General features: G+C 35.4%; 1 protein-coding gene across 9 annotated transcripts in view; it reads right to left on the bottom strand.

Moving 5' to 3' along the window:
* Nucleotides 1–795: 795 nt before the first annotated feature.
* Nucleotides 796–24,374, bottom strand: part of LOC109035892 (uncharacterized) — a 117,401-nt gene continuing 93,822 nt past the window's right edge. For 6 of the 9 annotated variants that reach the window (XM_072295829.1, XM_072295830.1, XM_072295827.1 and 3 more), the window contains 11 exons: nt 23,971–24,122; nt 21,458–21,559; nt 17,776–18,219; nt 13,030–13,200; nt 12,236–12,375; nt 11,051–11,339; nt 10,083–10,201; nt 9,248–9,489; nt 8,277–8,558; nt 7,425–7,567; nt 796–5,971 (listed from right to left, as the gene is read on the bottom strand). In XM_072295829.1, the coding sequence (XP_072151930.1) occupies nt 5,958–5,971; nt 7,425–7,567; nt 8,277–8,558; nt 9,248–9,489; nt 10,083–10,201; nt 11,051–11,339; nt 12,236–12,375; nt 13,030–13,200; nt 17,776–18,219; nt 21,458–21,559; nt 23,971–24,122 (2,098 nt within the window). In that variant the 3' untranslated portion in view covers nt 796–5,957. The remainder of the gene's footprint in view (nt 5,972–7,424; nt 7,568–8,276; nt 8,559–9,247; nt 9,490–10,082; nt 10,202–11,050; nt 11,340–12,235; nt 12,376–13,029; nt 13,201–17,775; nt 18,220–21,457; nt 21,560–23,970; nt 24,123–24,374) is intronic. The other 3 variants (XM_072295831.1, XM_019049706.2, XM_072295832.1) reach the window with 3 other exon arrangements.

Consider the following 24,374-nt stretch of genomic DNA (forward strand, 5'->3'; position numbering starts at 1 on the left):
ATCATCCCAGCTGAACCAGCAGCCTTCACCCTTAAAGTATCATGGCTGTTGTTTGTTTACACCTCTTCGAGGTGTGCTGAGGGTTTACCAACCCTATTTAACATTTTTCCGATCAAATTATACATAAACTTAATAGCTAATTTCAAAGATAGATTGAGGACACCGCACCAAGAACAGCCGATAACTGGAAACCGCGTTTTGAGAAAAACGCATGTAAAGTTTTGTTTTTGATGTACTGCGCAGACTTTCTATGCAGGTACCCTGTTTTGGTGTTTTTGGGTGACCTAAGCCTTCTATTGAAGGATGCCGGTAGATTTTGCGATACATTTTGGGTTTACACTCTAATATATTTAATTTATAAAAGCGGTTTATAGGCCATTATTACGCCCGACAGTCATTTTGGTGGCAATATGAAGTATAAATCATTTTAATCACGCATGATTAATGCAAAATGAAAGAATATCGATAGTGAGTAAAGAAAGGGGTAACTAGCACCTAATAGGCCCTTAAGTTTATAGGCCCGTTTATAGGTCGTTCTTGCACCCATCGATCCAGAGGCCTGATTTAACTCGTAAAAAAGGTTTTTCGACCTCGAGCCATTACCTATCTATATTCTATCGCTACCACAGCATAGTCCAGGGCACGCAGAATCCGAAAAGCAGATGGGCGTAATAACGACCTATACGCCTATAGGCTGTTCTTGGTGCGGTGTCTTCAATTGTAATGCAATAATGAGCAAGAAGTTAGATGTTCAGGGATTGATTGCATGATAGTAAAGTTTAAGGAAAAATTGGAGATTTTTGATATTCAATTTATTAATTTTATTCATAATTAAGGTTGTAACAATAAATAGTTGAGAAATTTAACTCCAAGGAAGGAGAAGGTGTACAGATAAAAATAGCACAGTAATACAGCCTAAGGCTCTTGAATTACCATAACAACTGTATAACGTAATAAATATATTATTCAACATTGATTTCATGAATAACGAAGTATGTTAAAAAAAGAAAAAGGGTGAGACTACATGTATGTACAGATATGCAATTTATACATTACAGCAAAAATAAATTAATTTTGCTACTGACACAAGATAAAACTTCAAGAACTGAACTATTTTGCACATTAAAGAGGCAGACTACTGATTCAAAGTCAAATGATTTTACTTAAAAAGGTCCTTTAGAATAAAATGTGAAGCAAACAGTAACTTGGCTTTCACAAAAGGTTAATCACCGAAGTTGTCCTAAAGTTCTTTCATCTAGCAATTGCTATAAAAAACAGTGAAGCTCTATATTATCTACCGACCTTGCAGAGATGTCAATACCGTCAAAATTTCATCACTAATTTGTTAATTATCACGGATTCACAACTTGTCTGAAAATTTAGTAGAGTGACTTCTAAATACTTGAGGGGGAAAAAAATGTGTGTACACTCAACTTGTGTTCAGGATATTGTCGCCAGTGAACTGCATTGATGATGGAAGGGCTCATGTAGAATCCTCTTTTTAGACGTTTCATCAATGATCCATGTAGTTAACTCTGTTGTGAACAAAAACTAATATATGGTAATATTTCAGGACTACACAATATACTGAGCACCTGTCTCTCATTGTTAATTATTTTAATGCAGCCGACTAAGAAAAGGCGAAGATGTTCTTGCTTGCCTTATTTTATTAGTGGTGCGGAATTAATAATACAGTAGTAGAGAAAAATAATTAGATTTAAATTTCCGATGAATGAATAGAGAAAGAATCTCCGAAGAAAATTTAAGACTTTCCTAAGATGCAAATGATTCCAATGCGAGAGAAGATGAAGGTACAAATTAAACTCGGACTATAAACTTAGATATCCTCCTCTCTTGAATTGCGCAAACAATAAAATCCAAGCTATCTTTTGGCAATTCTGGATGCCAATGCATCACTGATCATCAGGAAGCGATCATTAACTTAGTTTGGAATGTTTTTCAATAGCGAGCTTGATCTCATGGATCACTTGGACAAATTTTGAGCTCAACTTCATTCAGAGATCTTCGTCACAGGGTGCCTAACGAAATGTTCTTTTTCTTCTTCGTGACTCCTCAGGTTTTTCCTAATCCTTGAATTTTCTGTCTCCCTGACTCTCCATTATTCTTTCTTGCATTTTCTTCCAAAATAAACACACAAATAAACTTAGCTCGGCACAAATTTCAAGTATGGATTAGTACGCGACTCAATATTCAAAAAAAAATTCACTAATGAGGGGGAAAGGCTGAGGAGCTGTGTATCGGAGCACCGTGAAGTTATGCAAAAATTCATGATCTTGCCCAGGAGTTTGCAACCCTCCCTGATCAACTTCACCTCTAAGACTTTCCAAATGTGTCCTCTTGCTAGACACCCTGTATCAGAAAAAGACTAATATTTTAGTGCCTACGTTTTAATTTTTTTCTTTTCTTTCTTCCAAAATGAGATATCGTATAAATGTACGATCACATAGTAATAAAATTATTACAGATAATTATAATATTAAAATTAAAAAAATAAAAATTTCCAATGCAAGAGAAGGCAGTGGTACGAATTAAGCTTATACTTTTAAATCGGATATCCTTCATGGATTTTTACGTTGAACAGACTATTTCCTTAGAGCAGGAAAGTGCCTTTGAGAATGCCTGTAACTTACTTTTGAAAACTACGAATCTAATTTTTGTATGGTGCTTTCATGGATACTAGACGATCTGATTTACCTTTCTGAATTCTGCATGTGAACACAAAATAACTACTGATATTCATGATGTATTCTTTTCTGGTGGGGGAAAGGGGGGAGGGTGTGTTGTCAAATGATCAGCTTCGCCATAATCTGCCTAATAAGTGAGCCACTAGCCAGAGATAGACTTACATAATGAGACAAAATGGGGCTTTCCTGAAGTTTCAAGTTAAAAATAAAGAAGAAAACAAGAAAAAAAACCTCTAATTACATTCATACAAGATTTTGAGACAGTATTTTAAAGAGAAAGGGAAAATAAAATCTTGTTAGTATTCTGACTGGAATTTCAGGGTTGTCAGAACCAATCCGTCGGCTTCTATATTATTCGACAGGAACAGACAATGGAATTTAAAGCAGCAAAAATCTAGAATTTTGCAGCTCATCCTTGAAGAATACAAATCTAACCATGATGTACTCACAATAAGACAAAAAACTTCATGCTGATGACATTTCATTTTTTCTTTACATTATTATTGAATTGAGCGTAAAAAGAATCATTTCCTTTTCATTGTTACAAAAGGAAACTGGCCTTAGTCAAGTTTATAAAAATAGAAAACAATACTTGTCAGAAGGAAATATGCCTCTAGCTGCTCCACTGAAATTTACAGTAAATTAATTTGAATTAATTTACGAAACTTTGATGAAATTTGTAGGGGTCAAAAGCGCAAAACTCACAATCTTCAATCATACAAGAGGGCGAATTCAAACAGTAAACCTGATTTAATTTTCAAATTAGTAATTTACACTTATTCATCAGGGTATATGATCTTTTTTGTTGTGTTAAATTTAAACTCTAAGAACATCAATACTAGAGCATAGAATGGAAAAAACTTATGAAATATACCTAGGGTAAAAATTATTGGTTCAAATAAAATTAAGACATTTTGAAGAAATTGTATGAGAGTAATACAGGCCCATTTGGTTTCAAAATGTAATATGACTTAATTCCGTGGGTTTCAATTCCACACAGGAAAATTAACTCCAACCCTACAGACAGTGCAACTGCAGGAATGCGTATCTCGATTGTCATGGTGAAAAATCTCTGCTCTCATTTCATTGAATCAAAGGAGAATGAACCATTACTCGAAATTTTCACAGAATTTTCTTCACATAAGGAAGAAAACAGGAGAGCTTTCAAGAAAAAAAATCCAGTATTTTTCCATTTAAAAAAAATAAAGTATGACAGAAAATCTGCAACCATGCAAACTGAGATGCGCATTCTTGCAATTTACTATGCTGAAAAGTTATGTCTCATTTGTCCGCGAAGCTAGGTTAGGATAAGTCTATCAGCTTTAAAAGTAGTTGAGAGTCAGTTAATAAAAACATTCATAGCTAGAGTATATAAAATTGATACTTTAGGATTATGGGAGACTTTAGGATGGGTTTTTCAAAGCTCTCTTTTGGGTTCTAAGATTTGCAAACGATTTGTTGAAAGCTAAAAATTTTAAGGCTACATTCTGTGTACATGCAAAGGATTAGTTTGATTTTTGAGAACTTGTGAAGTACAATGCACCATAATTTATGTTGGAGTTTTTAAGGTACTAATTGAGCTTTTAAAACACATTCGAAAGCCAAAAAAATGTAATGCAAAGTAAACTCTCCTCATCAGATTTTCCTGCCTTCTCATAATTTCAGAGAGTGTAGAAATAATTGAGCACCCACTTTAAAAAAGCAAGTAATTACTACAGAGAGTACCTATCTACTTAAGCAAAATGTATGCAGCCACTTTTGAAAATCAAGCACCCTAGGGCAAAAAACATTTTCCGATCTTAACCGAACTGAGAAAGATATTTTCTTCGTTGGCCTGCACGAAAATTACCGTTAAAAAATTATGAGATGCAAAAATACCACAAAGAGAGACTATTTTGATCTCAACTGAACTGAGTATAACAATATTATAGTTGGCCTGCAGAAGGTTTGGTAAATGACCGCAGTAAAATGATGAGAGGCATAAGTATGATAGAGAGGGAATACAAGAATATTGTAGGGAGAGAAACATACTGTCTTCCAAATTCAATTTTCACCTCTTTTCCTGCAGTTGAAGCATGTGCAAAAATCAAAAGTATCTGAAAATGGGTTAACAGATGTACTAAGTAGAAAAAATGGTTCAGATACATTCTATTTGAACTTACTAGGAAAGGAATCTGAACATGAAGCATACAATTTTTTTTAGGAAAAACAGACACTTACAACTTGAAAGAGCATAATACAGAAATTAAGAAAAATTAATCATTTCAAAGGAATTGACTGGAGCGAACGGACCTTTCAAAGGGTAAGTTTGGAAAAATCATCTTAAATTTGTAATAAATTAGGCAATAGAAGTTAATTACACCAACATACGATTTGCACGTTAGTTTTGTTACATACATTTGTTAAAAGACTTGAAACACAGACTGGTTCCTATTCTCACTCCAGATGAGAGAACACAGTAGGAGAAAAGGTATGGACGGACTATAGCAGCAAAAATTCAAGGGAAAAGGACCTCAAACTTTGTCGAGGAAGTTGCACCATCAAGCAATACCTAATCTCCTGACACTATGATACACAAATTATCAAACAGATATTAGTTAACTCACTGTTAATAAGTAATTCAAAATTTCGAAATACAATTACACCTCGAGCAATGATATTTTGATAAAAAACTAAAATTAAAACAAAGAATGAAATTGAAGGGGGTTTCATTTTCCTGCTGTAGAACAATTATTGCCAATAAAATATGAGAAGGGAAACGTTATTCAGGGTATTAAAATTGGGTTATAAAAAAAGAAAGATAACATAGCAAACCAAAACGATAAAAACCTTATGTACATCATGAGAAAGGTATAAAAGTAGAGAATGGATAAAAGGGAAAATTTCATATGGTTTCTCCATTTCATTTTAAAGACCATTTTCTTTAAAATCTCTTAACTTGTGTATTACTTTAAAGCTTACATCAAACTAATCAAGGAAATTGCAGTAGTTTTTTGCACCCTCGTGTTTAAGGGGTTTTGTTTCTTTCTTTTTTTTTTCTTTTTTAAATTTTTTTATTTTTTTTGCTTGTTTTTCTTTTTTGTTTTGTTTTTTTTTCGGGTAGTTTCTTAATTTTTATTAATATTTTCTCTATCTACAATTCTAACAATGAAAAACAAAAACGATTATGCTTGCTTGCCCACTAATGACAGTCAGTCTTGGTGAATTCTAGAACAATCCGACTAATAGCATATACATGCATCCGCCTTGAGATTAAGACAGCAAATCTGAAAATAATAAAACAGAAAATTGACTACCTAAACAAAAATAACTCTTGATATTAAGGAGACATATAATTATTAAGGATTTGTTGAACGAAGCTCTGAGCAAAGGATAATTGATAATTCCAGAATTAGTCGCTTAAAACTTGCAATTTTCGTTGGTTTACAGAAGGAAAAAAAAGTAACTCCAACACAAGATGATGATACAGCAACCTGCACCAAAGGAGTAGTATTGTTGTGTGGGAATGACATAATTTTGATTGAAAAATGCAATCCAAATGAAAGTGACAGAAGCTGAACAAGAAAATAGAATACTTTAAATTGGATTCCATCAACACTTCAAAACTATTGCTGCTTACATAATCCTCCATATGCAAGCTCCTACTCCTTTCAAATAAAGAGAGTACCCCAATTTTCAGTCACTGCAGATGAGGAATAAAAATTCTTACGTAAGCGCTGCACCATTTACGAGTAGCAAATACTACTGGAGTGGATGATAAACCCCCAGGAACTTCTGCAATCACCCAGCCAAGGCAGTTTTTTAAGTTACGAGTGACAGGGTCTTTGAGGAGTTTGGAGCAGCTGTTTGGAGAGAGGAGCTACTTGTGCAGTTTATATATGAGGACTTATATGTAACAATAGCGGATGTCAAGTTTTCACAGTGTGAGAAAATCGCGTTTGAAGTTTTCAAAACTTTGCACTTTGCCGCCCGTAGAAACGAGAGGATTCTTATAAATATTTTCATGAAGAGTAACTCTTCCTGTAAAAAACACACGTTTTACGATCTATGTAAGTAAAAAATTGAAGGAGTAACGGCGATTTGAAAAAAATGCAACATCCGCTATTTTTACTGAAAAAACTTTTTTATGCATGGAACAAAATCTTCAGGAAGGGTAAGGCTGGTGAAACGATTGAAATGAACCAAAAGTATGTCAATGCTGAGTCATTTAATCAAATTGACCAAAAAACTAAACGATGAAGGGAGGGTGTTAGAAAGTTCAGCAAGTCAAGGATGCCCAAATACTTACCTAAAATCGGTTTATATCAGCCTTTGGCAATCCGCTAGCATGAAATACATGTGGAGATATCTTAAAGTCAAAAGAAGGGTGACAAGATATCCTTCAGCTTGCTGTCTAGGCATAAATTACTTTCCGAGGAGTCTGTTATGGTATGCACTACAGTAGATGTTTTGGTGTACCGGCGCACACCAAATAATAATATGATACCTGACCCCTCCCTTGTCATTATTTTGGAAATCTCTACAAGTACACAGCACCTCTACTGCTTGCCTCCAATAATTTTGCAATTGGTGCCGTATTCACTCAGGGAATCACAGTATGAGTTGCCCTCAGTTTGGATTCCTCCAAATTTCCTCAACGAAAAAAGGTTCCTCTCTCTGAAATCAAATCAATTCTTCGGCTGACTTAGATGACTACCAACAAACAGGCTGAGAACTTACCTCCATCATTATGAGTAAAATTTATGCTATCTTCGTTGGGTATTTTACCTCCCAGGTCGATAATTTGAGTTCGAGGCACTGTTGTATTACTTGTTGCACTTGGATCTAAATCGATGAGAATATTTGATGTGTTATTTTGTTGCCTGAAACAGATAAATTCGAAGATTATCTTCAATAGCTGATGCGGTTCTCAGGATAATCTCTGCCATCAATTATTTTGAGACTACACATCTTGTCTGATTGCAGCTATTAACAAAAAACTGATTCCAACCTATGAAAATTATTATGAAAGCTTGCAATTAATATCCTTTGGCTCTCACAGTCAATCTATTATTACTATTTTCTGATGAGAAAACGTGTAAATTTCTTTATGACCAAGTTTAAATCTGGAGAGAGCCTGGTGCAGAAGGGCAATTATGAAACAGACTTCTTTTTTTTTTTTTTTTCATCTATTATCCCCTTTTACATGGTGCAACTGTGCCACAACTCTGGAACTCAAACCTGAGCTTCAGAAATGCTTGAAACAGGACAAACTTCCCTTTTTTTAAATTTTTATTTTACTGTAAAAGTTTAGGTAATGACTTCCAGAATGATAACTTTAAATAACAAAGATTTTCAGTTGTTTACCCTTCCAAAATATCTATGCTGACGATGAATATTTTTTTTGGAACAATGTTGACAAAAAGTTGATTTGAAATAGTAAAGATTTTTTAAAAGCAGCTTTGAAGCACTTTTCACAGGCCACAATCCACATCACTTGGTGTTTAGACACAGTAAAAAAAAGAAATGAATACAGGATAAAAAAATAATAAAACAAAGATATTCAAAAGAATAAAAATTTAAGAGACTCACACTGTTGTGCTGTAACCATTTTTATGGCCATTTGTGCGGTTCTGCTCGTTTTGGGCACTAACATTGAAAGGGTTATTTGAAGCTAAAATGGAATTGGTATTTTCCAGAGGTTCTCTATTCCCATTGCACTCTTCATCCTCCTCGCCTTCATCTTTGGTAGAAGTCATCGAAGAGGTCATACTTTTACCGCGAGTGCGCAACATAATAGCCTCAACCCTCTTGCGCCGAGCTTGTCGATCTTCCTCTTCTTTTTTCAGCCTTTCTTCCATTTCTTTTCTTTGCCTGGAAAGGAGACATAATAATAAACCAGACTAAATATTAGATAATGGGGGCATAATAGAGAATTGAAATTTTCACATACTTCACTCACCTCTTTCTTTTACATGAGGGGTTTAGGGGTTTGAAAAAGGCAAAACTTCTGATCAAAGCTTACAAAAGTTTCTTTTTGCATCAATTCAGGGCTTAAATATGATTCAAAGCAAAGGTAGAAAACAAATAAAAATTTGTTCTTAACAGATGGTTTTCTAATAATTTGTGATAAGTTTCCTCCAAGTACATAAATTTCTAGCCCTACCTATGAGTTGTTGAAGTATTCCACTTGAACTAGAAAGTTATTGGAAAACTTTTAACTATCTCATGGACAAAGCCATCAACTTTATCTTTTGTGCATTTTCTGAATTTTGAAGTATTAATTTGGAGCTCCAATTTTCGGTGCTTATTTATTTTGTAAATTAATCAAAAAATTTTAAGAAGAGCCTTAATTTTTGAGGAAGGAGCTCCGTTGCATTTTCCCTAGGAAGGGGCTTCGCATTTCTTGGAGACTCTTAAATCTGTCAGATCTACTGGGTTCAAACTAGTACAGATGCTTAGAATTGCTCTGTAAAAAACTGCAAGGCGAGAACTATAAAATACAAGCATTCACTCTAAAAATTATCAACCAAAAAGCCACTTCAGAGAAAGTATGATGATACCTTTCAAGTTCCTCCTTCATTTTACGTTCAGCCTCTTCTCTCTCTAATTTTTGTCTTTGCTCTTCTTCTTTTCGTTTCTTCTCTTCTTCTTCACGTTTTTTTGCTTCTTCAATGGCAGCTGCTAGTCGCTCCTCTTCTGCTTTTCTAGCCAATTCTGCTAACCGATTTTGTTCTTCTTCTGCTCTTCTCTGTTCTTCTTCTTCACGTTTCAAACGCTCTTCTTCTGCTAAACGTTCAGCTTCCTGTAAGTATAGATTCATGCAGTGTTGTAAGATATTGAAAGTATAACTGACTTAAAATGTAAAGAAAAAAACATGGCCTAGTCATTCACAACTTATCCGAGATCTGTAGTATTATGAAAGGTCAATTTGTAACCATACATATTAGATTCAAAAGCAGACGTGTTACTCGAAGCTCATAGAAAGCTTTTTTATTACTAGTCTATTGGTTTAACTATTACATTCATTTTATCACTTAAAGTGCTCTTCTATCATTCATCTATTTATAAACTACGTAATTCTAAATTTCGATTTTTAGCCCTTCTCCCCTTCCTCTCATGACGCTTCTCTGCCATAAGTCTTTATCCCCTGAGATGTAAAAACAAAATGGGGCAATACTTTTCTTAACCCCCCTCCCTCCCTAAAGAATTACGCATTCTATGAACATTCTTGTTTGTGTACTAAGTAATAAATAATTGAAACTGCTACAGCATTTCATGTTAGTTCCCTGTCAATACATACATATGACTACTAATAAAGACATAAGTTCAAAACGTGGATAGGTTAAAAGCCTTTTTCTCCCAGAAATACTGAAGATAAAAGTTACTGGTGCTTACAAGTCTTTGTCGTTCTAGCTCAGCTTCACGCTCGGCCTGCTCTCTGGCCAGACGTCTACGTTCTGCCAATGCAGCTTTGGCTTCCTCTTCAGTTGTAATTCGTTTCACTGTCATTGATGCTGTGGGGAAGAGAGACAAATTACATTGAAGTGATGAGGTAAATGTATTACATGATACTAATTCCTTGGCAAACATGAGGTAAAATTATTCCTTTCGAAAATTTCATCTGACTGACCTCTGTAAAAGTTGCGTGAGAAAGGTATGTCCATGGCTAGGACACAATACCACATATCTGCTAACTAACAATTTGACAGGACGAAGTAAAAGCTTGACAATTTGTATCTAGTAAAACATTCTACAACCTTGGTTAGGCAGATGCGGATATCACCTGATATGCTGCCGCGTTGAGGAAAAATGCTGTATGTGCCTTCAGGAGTTGCCAAATTTCCCCAAATAAAATAGGAATCGTTAAGGAAAGTTATGACTAATATTCCTTGAATTTTTTTCAACCTTTCCAACAGTTTCCTACAAAATTCGTATTTCATTGGAGGAAATTAGGCAATGCCTAAAGGCTCCTACAGCGTTTTTTCTGAGCACGGCAGTATGAGAGCCTTTGATTTTGTTAAAATAATTTGATGTCTTGAACAAAAATAATGCAAACCAAGAGCTTTAAATCAAATAGAAAAAATTGGATTCAAGGACTTTTTTGATGGTTCAAATTGAAGAATTAAGATTTGCACAACTAAGGACTTCGAATTTTCCTGAGCAGATAACGTCACTCCTCTTGCTAAAAGATGTAACTCAATATCCACATAAGTCGCAGAAAGCATATATGTAGTTAAACAGGGAACAGAGCTCACGTGGCAATTAAGATAAGCCCTCACATCTAAAGAGGGATGATAAGGGTTGGTGTACTGACCTTCCTATGTGGTGTATTTGAACAGAGAAGCTGAAAAAAGTAAATTTACCTGACATGTCACACTCGGCTAAATCAGAGGCAGCGCCACTATTGTTTTCTATTCCTTCAGATTCTATTTTAATGTTCTCAAAGGCTTCCACTGGTGGCACCACGTCTGAAGTTGGAGGATTGTACTGAACATCTACAACGGTAGGAACAGCTGACTTGCTTATCACAGTTGTCAGCTCGGGACTAGTGGCAGTTACTGCCTCCGTTGGCTCACTACTTATGTTCGTTACTCTCGTTTCAATACCTGGTGACTGGAGGGGAGTTGCTTTTGGAGTATTAGCCCCAGAGCTCTGTAAAAGATTACATACGAGTATAAAAACAACAAAAGACATTATTCGGCAAATACACGCAAATATATATTTTCTACACTTAACAGAATTCTAATCAGATCCCCAGGTTTCTCCTCCCTTTTCCTTACATTGCCTTCATTATCAATGACTCCCAGTTTAAAGGCAACAAAAATTCCATAATTCTCTGTTACACAAAACTTGGTTCAGATGCGGAACCTAATTATCGTCTGGCAATAAAATCCTTGACACCTCCAATTGGAAGTCATGCACAGTAGTCGCGCGGTACAGGCAGCCCAGCCATCACCAAACCTGAAGCTTCAGCAAGACAAAACGAGACCCCGAACACCAATCTTGACGGTGTGGCGGACGAACTTCTTCTCTCCTCAAATTCCATGGGAAAAGATCTTAAAATTAATGAGGATGAAGATGACTGCAGTATCAGTTTATTAAGCAGGGAAGAGGCATACCCAAAGAGGGGAGAAACCAAATATTTCAGAATTTTTAGAGGCCTAAAATTAGGTTTCCCTTGATTTTTGACTGAACGAATTTTTTCGCTTGGCCCCAGACTCTGTTAAATCGAATTTTCACCGTAATCTAAAATTCTGCATTGTTGAAAAAAAATTGCAAGAATGCTTTATGCAGCCATTATTTATCTGTCACTAATAAGTATACTCTCTTTTCCTTCTTCAAGTCTGATTTCCTAGAAGCAAGACTGTTAATGAAATTTAGAGGGAAAGGTTTTTCCATCATCCAAGCTGTATCTAAATAATTTTGATTCGATGAGCCAATCATGAGAGATAAGGATGCTGATTTGTGCCCTCCTGTCTTACCATGACCATCATCTTTCATGATACAGCAAAAACAGGAAGAGAAACAGTTAGTCGACATGAACTTACCTTTGCTGACTTAATTAATTTTTCATTTGACTTCTTTGTGACATCTGTCTTTGACGATAATTTTTTATGAGTAGAATTTGATCTGGGAATGGGAGGTTTATCAATACCAGGAGTATAGGGTGGTTTGGCTACATTTGGACCTGGAATAATAGACCAAATTATTGATTAGAGACTAGTATCTAGGGAAAATAGGTACTTTTGAGTAGAAATCAGGAGAAAGTGCTGACTATTGAGTCTACGTACAAACTGACATGAGTTTGAGTGAGCATAACTCAATTACTGAAAGCTTGATGCTTGAAAGCTTACTGATGACTTGAGAAGAGAGAATTCATTTTCAACTGAATGTTACTAAGCGGAAGGGTCCTGCCTGCAAAGAAAGCTTCAAATAGCAATGTCCACAGAGTTTCCATAATTTTTTCATTTTCACTTCCCTGAAAATCCTTGACTTTTCTTGTTTTACCCTGACTCTAAAATTTCCGAATTTCTTGACTTTCAAAGATCTTTGAGCAAAACTTCAACTTCAACTTCGAATTTTATTTTTTTTTCCAACTAGGTAAGCTGTTTTTTTTTTAAACTCTGGAAATATTTCGACTTCTAGCAATAGAAATTATGGAAAAAGCCACTTGGGACTCTCTAGGATAATATAACAATGGCTAAAGTTGCTCAGTCAATGGTATTTATTCATTTTTCCACGTGGTTCCAACTGTGAATGATGGTAAATTATGAGGGAGGAGCAGCAGGGCCAAAAGACCTGGCCTTAATGAGCTATTATTGATTTGGAGACAGATGCTTACTTGTTTTCGCTGAGAGAGGATCTGATGAGACTCCTGTTACAGCTATACTAATTGGTCTCGGTCGGCGTGGTGCAGCAACAGGTCTCATGCGAACGCTGCTTGAGCTGCTGTGCTGACTCAAGGCACTTGCAGGTCGAGAGGTCGTTGGTGTCACATCTCCAGATTTCACACCTTTGGTACAGGAAAAGAAATGAAATTGTTAAAGCTTGGAGGCACAAATCACAGGAATGGATTGTTTATCAAGGTTTCCTTCAAAACGTTTACACTAGAAGGAGGAGTCTAGAGCACATGAAAGTTTCCATACTTCCTGTAGAAATGTCCTTTGATGAGAGAGTATAGAGTTTCGAACATCAGATCACATGAACATTCCATAATACATTGCTTTTCAAAATCAAAATTAAAATTAATGTTTCAATTTATTTGCAGGTGCCGATATGCTTCTACATTAGAACTAATCTGCATTTTGCCAGGTATTCTGTTCGACGTTTGAATTAGCCTGCTAGTTGCTAGTGGTAGAACTTTTTTTTATTATTTCTTATACTGCTGACCATTTTAGTTTCCCGATTTGTTTTCAATCTGTTTTGGTCCCCCCTTCTTTGGTACTTCCTTCAATTACTCCATCCTTTGCTATTATGCATAATTATGCATAACAGTTTCCTTGCACTTCCTCCTACAATTAATTTAAGATACCTCGAACTTCTACACTATGAAAACCTTATTTCTTCAAGGTTTGGAGGATTTTTGAGTTATGAAAGATTAAAAGTAACCTGAAGCAAATCAATAAAAAAACGAACAAAATCAAGCTCTTACAAGAAAGTTCCCAAAATAGAAGGGTATGTACTTTTTGACAGAATCAGTGCACAGAACTTAGGGCATGTAAACATGCCTTTTGACTGCTTTTGCAAACACTCAGAGAAACTGAGAAAGAAATGTGAAAAGGTACCAATTTGAGGATATAAAAATTCAGCACAGAGAAAAATGCAAAATATATGGCAATATTTACAGCTGGTGCCTATTTTTGTGATCAAGGCTGTTATATTAATCATCTTTGATCAAGAGGACATGTTTAGACATGACTAGGAAGGGCCTAAATTATAAATTACACTAAAGCTTGCGACTAAACAGCTTTGCCAATAACTTTGTAACAACAAGAGCATCAAACCAGACTATAGGCTGAGTTCCCTTAGATTATGCTCTATTGAAGGAAATGAAAGCTAGGTTTACCTTCAGAAAATAGTTATACTTACGTAGCCGAATGAATTAACAGTTGAAAATAATGATAAAAACCTCCGGTAATAAAAATAGAAACTACTGCCATCTACTTATGATCACGATAGTACTAACTATGAAGCAAGTGCGGTTTTCAAACAGATCATGCCAAAAAATGTAGAGAAAAAACAAAGACAATAAAAAAAGAGGCACATTCAATGCCATTCAAAATAAAGTAGAAAACACCGTGTATTACGAGAGAGCTATGACTTCGATTATAGCCTATCGTTAATGATCTTGCTGAATAAGATAGAAATATAATCCAGAGAGGTTCCATAATAGCTTGGCACTGTAAGTAAATAATTTTTTCAACAGAAGGTCTCTTCCTTTATCCAGATTTTCCTCTGAAGAATTACTCACCAAACTATGAAAGTTTTCGTAAGTATGCAACCCTGACTAAAACTGAACTTAAATAAAAATATTTCCAAATTTTTTCAACATTTGTCACAAAAATTGAATGAGAAAAATCATGCGAATGATTTGGAAGTAGCATTAAATTAATCAACTCAAAATCACACCAAATAGTCACACCGTCTGATATTATAAAGAACTCAACAGAAACACGAATTGAAGGAAAAGTACGAGAAAAGGATTGACAGATTGACTGCAACTTTTCTCACTGAGATCAACGCATAAAACATCACAGCATTAACTTACCCAAACAAGGGTGAAGATAATTATACAAGGAGAGGAGAGAATTGAGTCACCAGTTATCACAAAAAACAATAAAAAAAAACTAGGATGGAACTAATAAATTCACAACAAACTCATCAGGTAAGAAAGCTGACGGGTAATTTAGCATAAAGTTCACTTAAAAAATTGCTGGCAGTGAAAAAATGGAATTGGGACTAACTAGACTGAGTCTCTGCTCATTCGGAATAGGAATGACTCAATAAAAATGACCCAATGCTGTTGCTAACACTGGCACAATTGTCGGTTCCAAAGTAGATCAGGCGTGAAGCACGACAAATTACCAAGTCACTACCTCCAGGCTTGGGTGACTGGAGAGAGAGAGAAGGCAAAATAAATATGGACATACCAACATTTCCTGCCAGACAATTAGGGGTCTGATATAATGGTTACATAATTCTAGTCAATGAACTGAGTTCCTTGGAGATTTGGAAAACCTGAGCTCTGCAGAGCATAGTGAGCAGGAGGCCAGAGCACAGACTTGAATAACTCTTTAATAGGATTGTTTGATGGCCAAAAAAACTCTGTTGGCACATTTTACTCTTTTCTTGAGTTTTACTGTTTAGTAACTCGTAAGTTGCACGTCTATAATGTGCAACTTCAACAGTCAATTTTAAAGTAGGAACTTTCAGGATATCAACACTGCCAATAATCTGTACTTCAGGGTAGTTATTCGGCAATTGATTGATTATTGTAGTAATTTTTATTAAAAAAATAAATGATTACATAAAGAAATTAAATAAAATGAAAATTCATGACATTTGCAGATAACCAACATAGTATGAACACTAACTGTTAAAATCAGTTCTGCATCAAAGTGCACGTATTATTACCAAACAGTTGGTAGCCTGATGATAGAGAACAGTTTGACAGAAATGAGGATAACGCAAATGACTACATTTTTGTATGCAAAAGAGATCATCTCCACTTTTAAAATGAGATACGAGCAATTACGCCAGACTTCCATGTATCATGCTGAGTAAGTCAAAGTTAGAGTAAAATGACCATGAAAAACTACAATTCAGAACGCTTATTGACGAAGTAACGATATCGGCTCATGATAGATCACATCAACTAAACACTGACACATCACATTCATAAGAAATTAAGACTCGGGCTGTTCCTGAAGTTGTTGAGAATATCTGTGCGCAATTTGGGGGGGGGGGGGGGGGGGGTAAAAATGGAACTAGCATGCAGAAGATCAATTTCTCACAGAAAAATCCAAAAAACAGCTGCATCAATCATCGAACATGAAACATCAAATTTTGTTTTCAGGTTTATGACAGATTCAAAAACAATGTTTCTCAAAACGAAGAATTTTATAAAAGATAAAAAAAAATCCTTGAACCGACTTCTCTCCCTCATCTGCGAGAAAAATATTAGTGACTAGTTAGCTAGCCTTGAATGGACAATGGCACAAGGAAAACAAAAAAACTTCCCTCTACTTTAATAATTTGTAGCTTCAAATTAAAGTGATTTAAAATAAAACAGAACAAAAAACAAACAAACAAACAAACAGACAAACAAGCAAACAACTTGGAGTAGTTACTCAGTCATGTTTCTGAGTAAAAAATGCTCCTCATCTGAGACATGGACCATAAAAACACCATGTGGATTGAGAAAAAGACAACACCGATACTCAAGAAAATATTTTTGAAAAATACTGACCTCAACTTAATTTCCAAATGAAGGAAAGACTCCGAAGTGGATTGGGTGGATAAGCAAAGGATTTCATTATCAAATACATTCAGGGCAGCATGATAACAATATCTCAGACACATTCAGATATTGTTTTAAAAAACTTTCCATGACTTCATCATTCAAAAGGAATCGAAATTTTATTTGGGATGATGATTTTAATCAGCATACAATCTTGACATATTCACAAGAATGGTCATCTTGATCATTACCGAATGCATGATAAATATAATTTTTCCCTCCTACCATTTTATTTCAAATTAATAAGGTAGTTTGGTCCTAAATGAGATGTTGAGAAGTTGATGGTAGATACAGGTGAAATAGATGAAGTTTCGAGTAAGTTGAATAAAATCAACACTTTGAGCACAATCAAAATGCTAATTTGATATGTATTGAAAAAGCTACCCTGATGAATTTGCTTTAAAAGCAACAATTTAAACAAATTCAAACAAAAATAAATAATATCAAAACAAATAAATAAATAAAATAAAACAAAAACTCAAACAAATTGACATACTTAGGGCAAACAAATATGTTAAGAATACAAAAACAGAAACTTAAAGGAAACTTATTTACTCTTCCAGAAATTCGGTTTCAAGATTTCCTGAAAATATTAAGTACATAAAAAACATTCAATCTAACAAGGGGAGCTTACCAAGTTGCCGCCTCTGATCGAGTTGAAAAAATTTGGCTCCTTCGCCTCGCCCGTCCCTCTCGGCGCATACTGGGTGTCTGGCACCCACTGTCTACTCGCACTAAAAACTGGACTTCTCGGAATTTTTTAGGAGTGTTTCCACAGCAAATTGGGAAAAAAAAACACGGTCCCAATGGATTCATCCTAAGAATTCGTACAAATTTTCTCAGCCCGATCGGAGGTGGCAGCTTGGGAAGTTCCCTTTGTAAGTAAAATATGAACCCTTATATTTATTAGAAAGGACTAAATTTATTTCCAGTTCCACCCTACAGTGTTAGTTTCAGTATTAAATTTAGGGCTCATTTGGAAACGAAATTGCTGGCTTTTAATAAACAAAAAGGATTCATAAGTGTGTTTAATTACGACCACAGATGACAAAACACATAACAACTTACCTTGACCACTAGCAGGTGAATTAGAGGCAGCTTCACGGGCACGGCGGCGCAATCTTTCAGCACGAGTGGGGCGAGGAGGGGGTATGGGTCCTAGCTGGGTCATGCTGCGATGGGTGTCATTACGACGGAGATTTGACTTAACCGCCAAGTGAGACATACTACGTGACATGCTATTCTCGCTCAGCGGTTTCTGTTGTGGTAATGGTTGTGAATGGCGCTGTTTTGGCAACTGCGGTTGCCGAGGCGTAGCTAAGATGTCTAGCCGGGACATAGAGAATGCCCTACCTGGGGTGCGTCGCATAGCAGAACTTGGCCGACTGTGCGATGGAGAGGAGGACGGTATTGTCGGCATGAGGTCAGTTTTGCGCCTTGCAGCACGAGACAGTACAGAATTTTGACTACTTGTGCTTCCAGGAGCATCCTCACTCCCTTCCATGCTAGCACCTAAAATTATCAATCGGAAAAGTCAGTTTGGAAAACAGCCAAATTGGCTAGCCCTTGAAATCCCAAACCTACCATTTTTCCAAATTATTTATGTCGTGTGCATGAGATACCTTGATGAAAACTAACTAAAAGCTATACTTTCAAATTGATCGAATAGAACGGATAGGAAAGAACCAGTAATAATCTACAATCATTCATAATGACCCACTGGCCAAGGACCAATCCTAAATGCCAAAACATATTTTTCTCCATTGAAATTTGGCATAGAACACAGGGTACATATTCAAAATTAATAAATCCTTCTCATAAATCATAAATTAACAATTTTTGCATCCAGTAATTCAAACCTCTCATATCCGATTAAAATGGACCAAGTCTGATTGAATTAAATCACAGACTAATGTAATTGCTGCCAGCAATTGCTTTGCAATCAAACGGTTTTCTGAGTATGCTGATTTTTTTCCTTGATAATTTTTGAGAATACTGTAAATCAAATGGGAGAGAGAATTCTCGTAAAACCTGATTCAGGTAATTAGCTGAGCTGAAGCGATCTTATGGTTATCAATTTTATTATCAGTTATTTGTTGAGAGAATAAAATAGTTCATAGGAAACAAAATCAAATGCACTTGGACTCCTTGCTTTCTCATTCTGATGGTTGTCTCAAACGTTTTGCCGGCTGCTCAGCAACCTTCATTTTAATGGAAGCTTAACTTCAGAGACTGTTTTCCAGTTTCAGTTGAGTTTTACATCTGGCTATCAGGTTAAAGCAATACTTATCTTGTAAAAAATTAAATGCGATTTTAGGGTTCAATAGCGATTCCCAGTCTATGACAAAGCTGACTTTACCCGAGAGTAAAATACAAAAGCAAAACAAATTTTGGGAAAGCATTAAGAACAGTTCTCTCTGAAGAATGCTATTATAACCCTTAATTTTAGTCATTAACTCTTACATTGTTAAAAGACATGAAACATTAATTAGAGAGAGAAGCAAAGGAAAAAGATTGTGCACAAAAAAAGCCGTCTGGTTGAATTTGAAAAAGAAAATAAATTAAACAAGCTGTGATTTCAGTGCTCACATACTGGAAGCGTACATCGCTACTTAAAATGTGAGACTACTTCTTTCCCCTAATGAGTGAACAAGTAGAATGCTACCTATTAGATCTGAGAAGCAGACTGGAATCTTGCTGCTCTAAGATCTGAGACCTACTTGCATCTTTTTGATTCTGATTCTTAGTTGAAAAGACGGTTACAAAAATTACCTAAATTAGCTATTTATATGACATTAAAATTTATGGTACATAGATGATCTGATGATATTGAAAATAAAACAGAGACAAGATTCTTGTTATCTCGAAATGGATAATTGATAAAATGAGAGGATAGGGCATCTAGACTTATTCAAATCTTGTGGTGAAGAAGGAAGAATTTGCTGGTTAGTGGCAGAGATTTTGTATTACCAATAAGGGAAAGATGACCAAACATCAGCACACTCAGCATTAGAAGAAAGTAAATACAGTTGTAAGATAATCTCTACTATGCAAATAGAGCCATTAAACAAAGCACGGTGAGTGATTATCAATTCAGAAACTATTACTCATTAATCTATGATGAGGTCAAGAAATAAGAATCTAGATGTTAATGTAGGTAATGCATTTAATAGAAAGGTGTCCATCATTATAGATGTAGAATCCACATGTGAGTTAAACTTAAATTATTCTCATGAGGGTTTCAAATGAAAATAGAAATGCTCCCAAACAAAATCCCAACAACGTGTGAGAGATTTGCGGAAAACGATTTGTCATCCAAAATCGTAAAAGAAGACTACGAAAGACAACAGACTAAAACAGAGAGTGCAACAGCAGTGATGGTAGGGACTTAGGTTAATTGACCTTTAACTGCCAACTGTTGGTACCATGGTTAACAGTCAAAATGACAGAGCTGACATCTATTATCGTTGGTCTCTCTTCAACCCACTTCATTGATAAGAATTCCTAAAAGAAATACTTCCATCCTAAAGGAATACTATTAAGACTTCCATCACTGCAGACAATATGCGACTTTGAATCATATGTATCTCAACTTCTAATCAATGAAATTTCTACTGACTGAGGTACATAGAATTTGTTTAATGCTGACATATCTTGCCTCTTTAACATTTTTTGCTACTCCTACTCATCTAATTTTTGGGAATTTTTTCTCTCCTAACTGATAACTAGAATTAGATATTAAATATATTGGATGCACTTCGGGACAAGAACCATCACACAGACTGCAAATCTGTTTTGCACTGAAGATAAGAATGTTTGTATGCCTCCTCTACCACCTTCCTTTCCCTCACAGAAATCGATTCAGGCCCTGATTACGGATATAAGTAACCTACTTTCTTTTGATGGATCCGTGCTATCATCTGAATTAGAATTTTTAACAGAGTCAGATTAATAACTTCAAAACCTGTGAGAACCTTCCGTATTGTTCGGCAAATACTGAACCAGCTTGTTATTTTCTATATTTTAATTTTTTTTTTGTACTTCCTTACTCTGTGATAAGGGAAGCATGAAAATTTTCAAGTTACTAACCAGCTAATTAGGCCACGGTAGTTAGGCCTACTATTGAGATACAAGAAAAACTGTATAGCATGAGATACCAAGAAGCTATAGCCTCTAAACGCTGAATACAATTTTCAGGAAAGCAGCACAAAAACATGATTATTAAGTACTTAAGAATGATGAAAAACTTTGATTCATACCCGTCAGAAATAATGATTATCTGAGTGCGACTGGTGATAAGAAATTTTTGTTCATTTCAGCCTACGCTAGAGTGTGATATTTAGTTGTTATTATAGTAAAAGGTGTCAGTCAGGGCCGGATTTAAGGAGGGCCACATGAGCTGCAGCCCACGACGACAAATAACAGAAAAGCAGTGGCTGATTTCAAAAGTGATGACTTTTTTCTTTTTATAAGTCTTCAAAGGTCATCACTATTGGAATCTAGGAGCGGCAAACTGATGTTAGCCCAGGAGAGCAAAATTTTAAATCCGACTCTGGTGTCAGTGGTATTTTAATAAAAGCTCTACCCAATTAAAGGCCATTCAGAAAAGTCACAAATGCTGAGTTAGTAGAAAAAAACCAAGACTAAGAGGAAAGGATTTTAATTACAATGCATTTATGAGTCAACGATTAGTCAAAACTGACTTGTAAATGAGTTAGTCAAGCAAGCCTGCAAAGCAAGCGCTGCTCACCATTTGGGATGGTATAAAAGGAATTAGTTTGGGGGTTTCCATTACAGGAATAATATTCAGGGGTCCAGCCCAAAACTTCATAAATTGAGTCCATCATTCCATCTGCAAGAGAAAAGCTTAACAAACTCTCATACATGATTGTGGCAACATCCCAAATATAAGCTGCAGCTCTTAGTTTCTCAGATTTCTAATTGAGTTGTTGCCACTGTTACATAAAGGAGTTGGTTCTATCATTAGCTATTAAAAACACCTGGAAATTACAAAGACACAAAGGAGATTCATAGTAAGCCACTTGAAAAGATCTGAACCAGAAAGTAGCATCACACATTATTTCTTCAAAACCTTACGGAGAAGATGATTCACACATCGGGAAGCTCACATATCAACTCCTGAACAAGATATCAACAACTATTTTTTGCACAGATTGAATGGAAGTTAGAAAACACAACTGCCATCATTTGCATTTTTGCCATTTTAATATTAATTGTATCTTGTTTGAAAGTTGATTTCAAGACTTCATGTTAATTTTTTTTCCTTGTGAAATTTTGAAGAGAAAACATGTTGCATGGTGCTTTAATTATAACCTTATCTGAGGCCCATTTAAGATTCAACCGCTGGTTTCAACAAAAATGCCAATAAAAAAGGAGAATCCTTGTTTTTCTATGAACTAAGTCATAGAAAAACACTTTCATTTATGTTTCTTTGATGATATTTATAAAATGAAAAATGGTAGTAGTACTCTCCTTTCTGCTTGTTTCAGTTACATTAAAAGGTTCATTGGGGAAATTAATGGAGCTATTTCTATTTATCGTTCCTCATAAACTAGATTAAGAATATCCATTGATGCAACTACACATTTTGCTATTTCACTTCCCCAGGGATTTACTGAATTTAATGTCGTAAGTAAGTGAAATTTAAGTCAATCTACAGTATTTCAGTTTCCACTTGTGCAATGTGTTATTTGATGAGGCAACAACAGGTAGTTCTCCAGAAATAACATTACGTAATTTAGGGGAATACTTTTTGGAAGAAATTAGGATAAATTAGAGAAGAATTTTGGTGGACTCGGAATGCCTACTTATCAGAAAAAGAAATGTTTTTGCTGATAGAACCACACGTTGACATTCCTACACCAAATTGATCCTTTGTTTGTTTTAGAAAAAAATGTTTCACTTGGCCAAGTTTTACGCCTTTACATTTTTAGCTTCACGTCCTATTTTATGGATTGATAAGGATTCTAGAAACAAATATATTACTTAGGATACAGTTCAGAGGAATTTTCCAATAGACCAGAGTTGGGTTTGAGTCTAGGTCTATAAAAGGTTTGTTACAACAAACAGCATCAATTCTCTGTTCATGTACTTTCCAAGTTACGAAGGAATTTCCTGTTGAAGTAACCCAGGCTGGAAAAAAATGCAGCAGGTACACACGCGCACTTTGCATGAACACTTCAATCTCCACAATATAAATTACAAGATGCCATGCTTCGTGTCACAGGCAATCAAAAACGCATTGAAAAGGGAAAGTTAAAAGCTAATTTGGCAGGCTGTTTCAGTGCAGGCACATGTAACAACTTCAAGACTGCCAAACTAAAGAGTCAATGAATAAAATTTAAAAACTGAAAACACCCAGAGCACGAAAACTTATTTGCCCCAAATACTTTTTTGTTGTACTAGGAACGATGATAAACCTGATAGAGGCACCAAGTTGTGTCCGAAACCAAGCCCTTTACAGCTAATTATACTTCTGTAAAGTGACTTTGTTTCGGAGGCACCACGCCGCAGTGGGCATTGATGTCAATAACACATAAGATTACCATATTTTGGTCAATAGAGGTAAGTACAGCAGTGTTGTTGATGCGGAGACCATTCAAGGGTAAGAAAATGGAAATCATGACAGCTTGTCCACGCGACTCCTTGATTCCATAACTGCCAAAGACAATTATGGTGGACCTAATATAGATAATACATACTTGTCACTAAATTTCCTCAATTATCCTTAGTTGCTATAACTTTTGGAAATTTGGACTTCTACATTCTTCAATTATTTCCTGATAAGTAGGCACTCAGGGTCCCACATATTTCCTAAATGAAGTTTAAATTACTTGATTTAAACACACAGAGGGAACATTTTTTTCAGAGGTTTGGAAAGAGGAGGAAATTATTTGTCACATGTGAATTTATACAAATAACTTCATCTAATATAAAGATACCTACATGAAGTTATAGTAATTAAGATAGATGAATGGATAAAAAATTAAAAAAATTCATGCTATACACAGAACAGAAAATTCCCTGATTCCACCAAAGCACTCAATGATGATACTTTACTTAAAAATATCATTACTAATTTGCATCTTCAAAAATATTGACTAAAATATCAAAACCCAAAACCATCACCTTAGAGTCCTTCACCTCTAACACTTAATTCAACTACAAGATCAACATTTGCATCCCAAGAACAATGAACAAAGGAAATAAAATATAATTTTGAGAACCTACTGAGAGACTTACATTGAAGAGGGTTGTTTCGGTTTAACAGTCCACTGGCTGAAGTGGCTCGTTTCTTGGATGTGCCGTCTGCTAGTTCTCTTTCAGAGGAGCGACGAGTCAAGGGACCGGGGGTTATAGAAGCAGCCATCATCACATTGCTTGTTGATGTTGCTCTGGGTAAAAATTAAATCAGTTAGTTGGAGACGACGTAGGCTAATTGAAAAATGATTATTAGTAGAGTATTTTTGAGGAACTAGGACACTGGCAGATTTAAGAACAACTCACTCAATCATCAGAAATTGAAAAATTATTCCAACTTTCCAAACAGATTATTGAGTTGATTCTCACACTTGAGCATCAGTCACTTTTACAGGGCAAAAGAGCGCTTTGCGCTGCCTAACCGCCACAGAGATCTGTTAGGTAGA

Source organism: Bemisia tabaci, chromosome 2 (assembly GCF_918797505.1).
Source record: "Bemisia tabaci chromosome 2, PGI_BMITA_v3".
Classification (NCBI taxonomy): Eukaryota; Metazoa; Arthropoda; class Insecta; order Hemiptera; family Aleyrodidae; genus Bemisia; species Bemisia tabaci.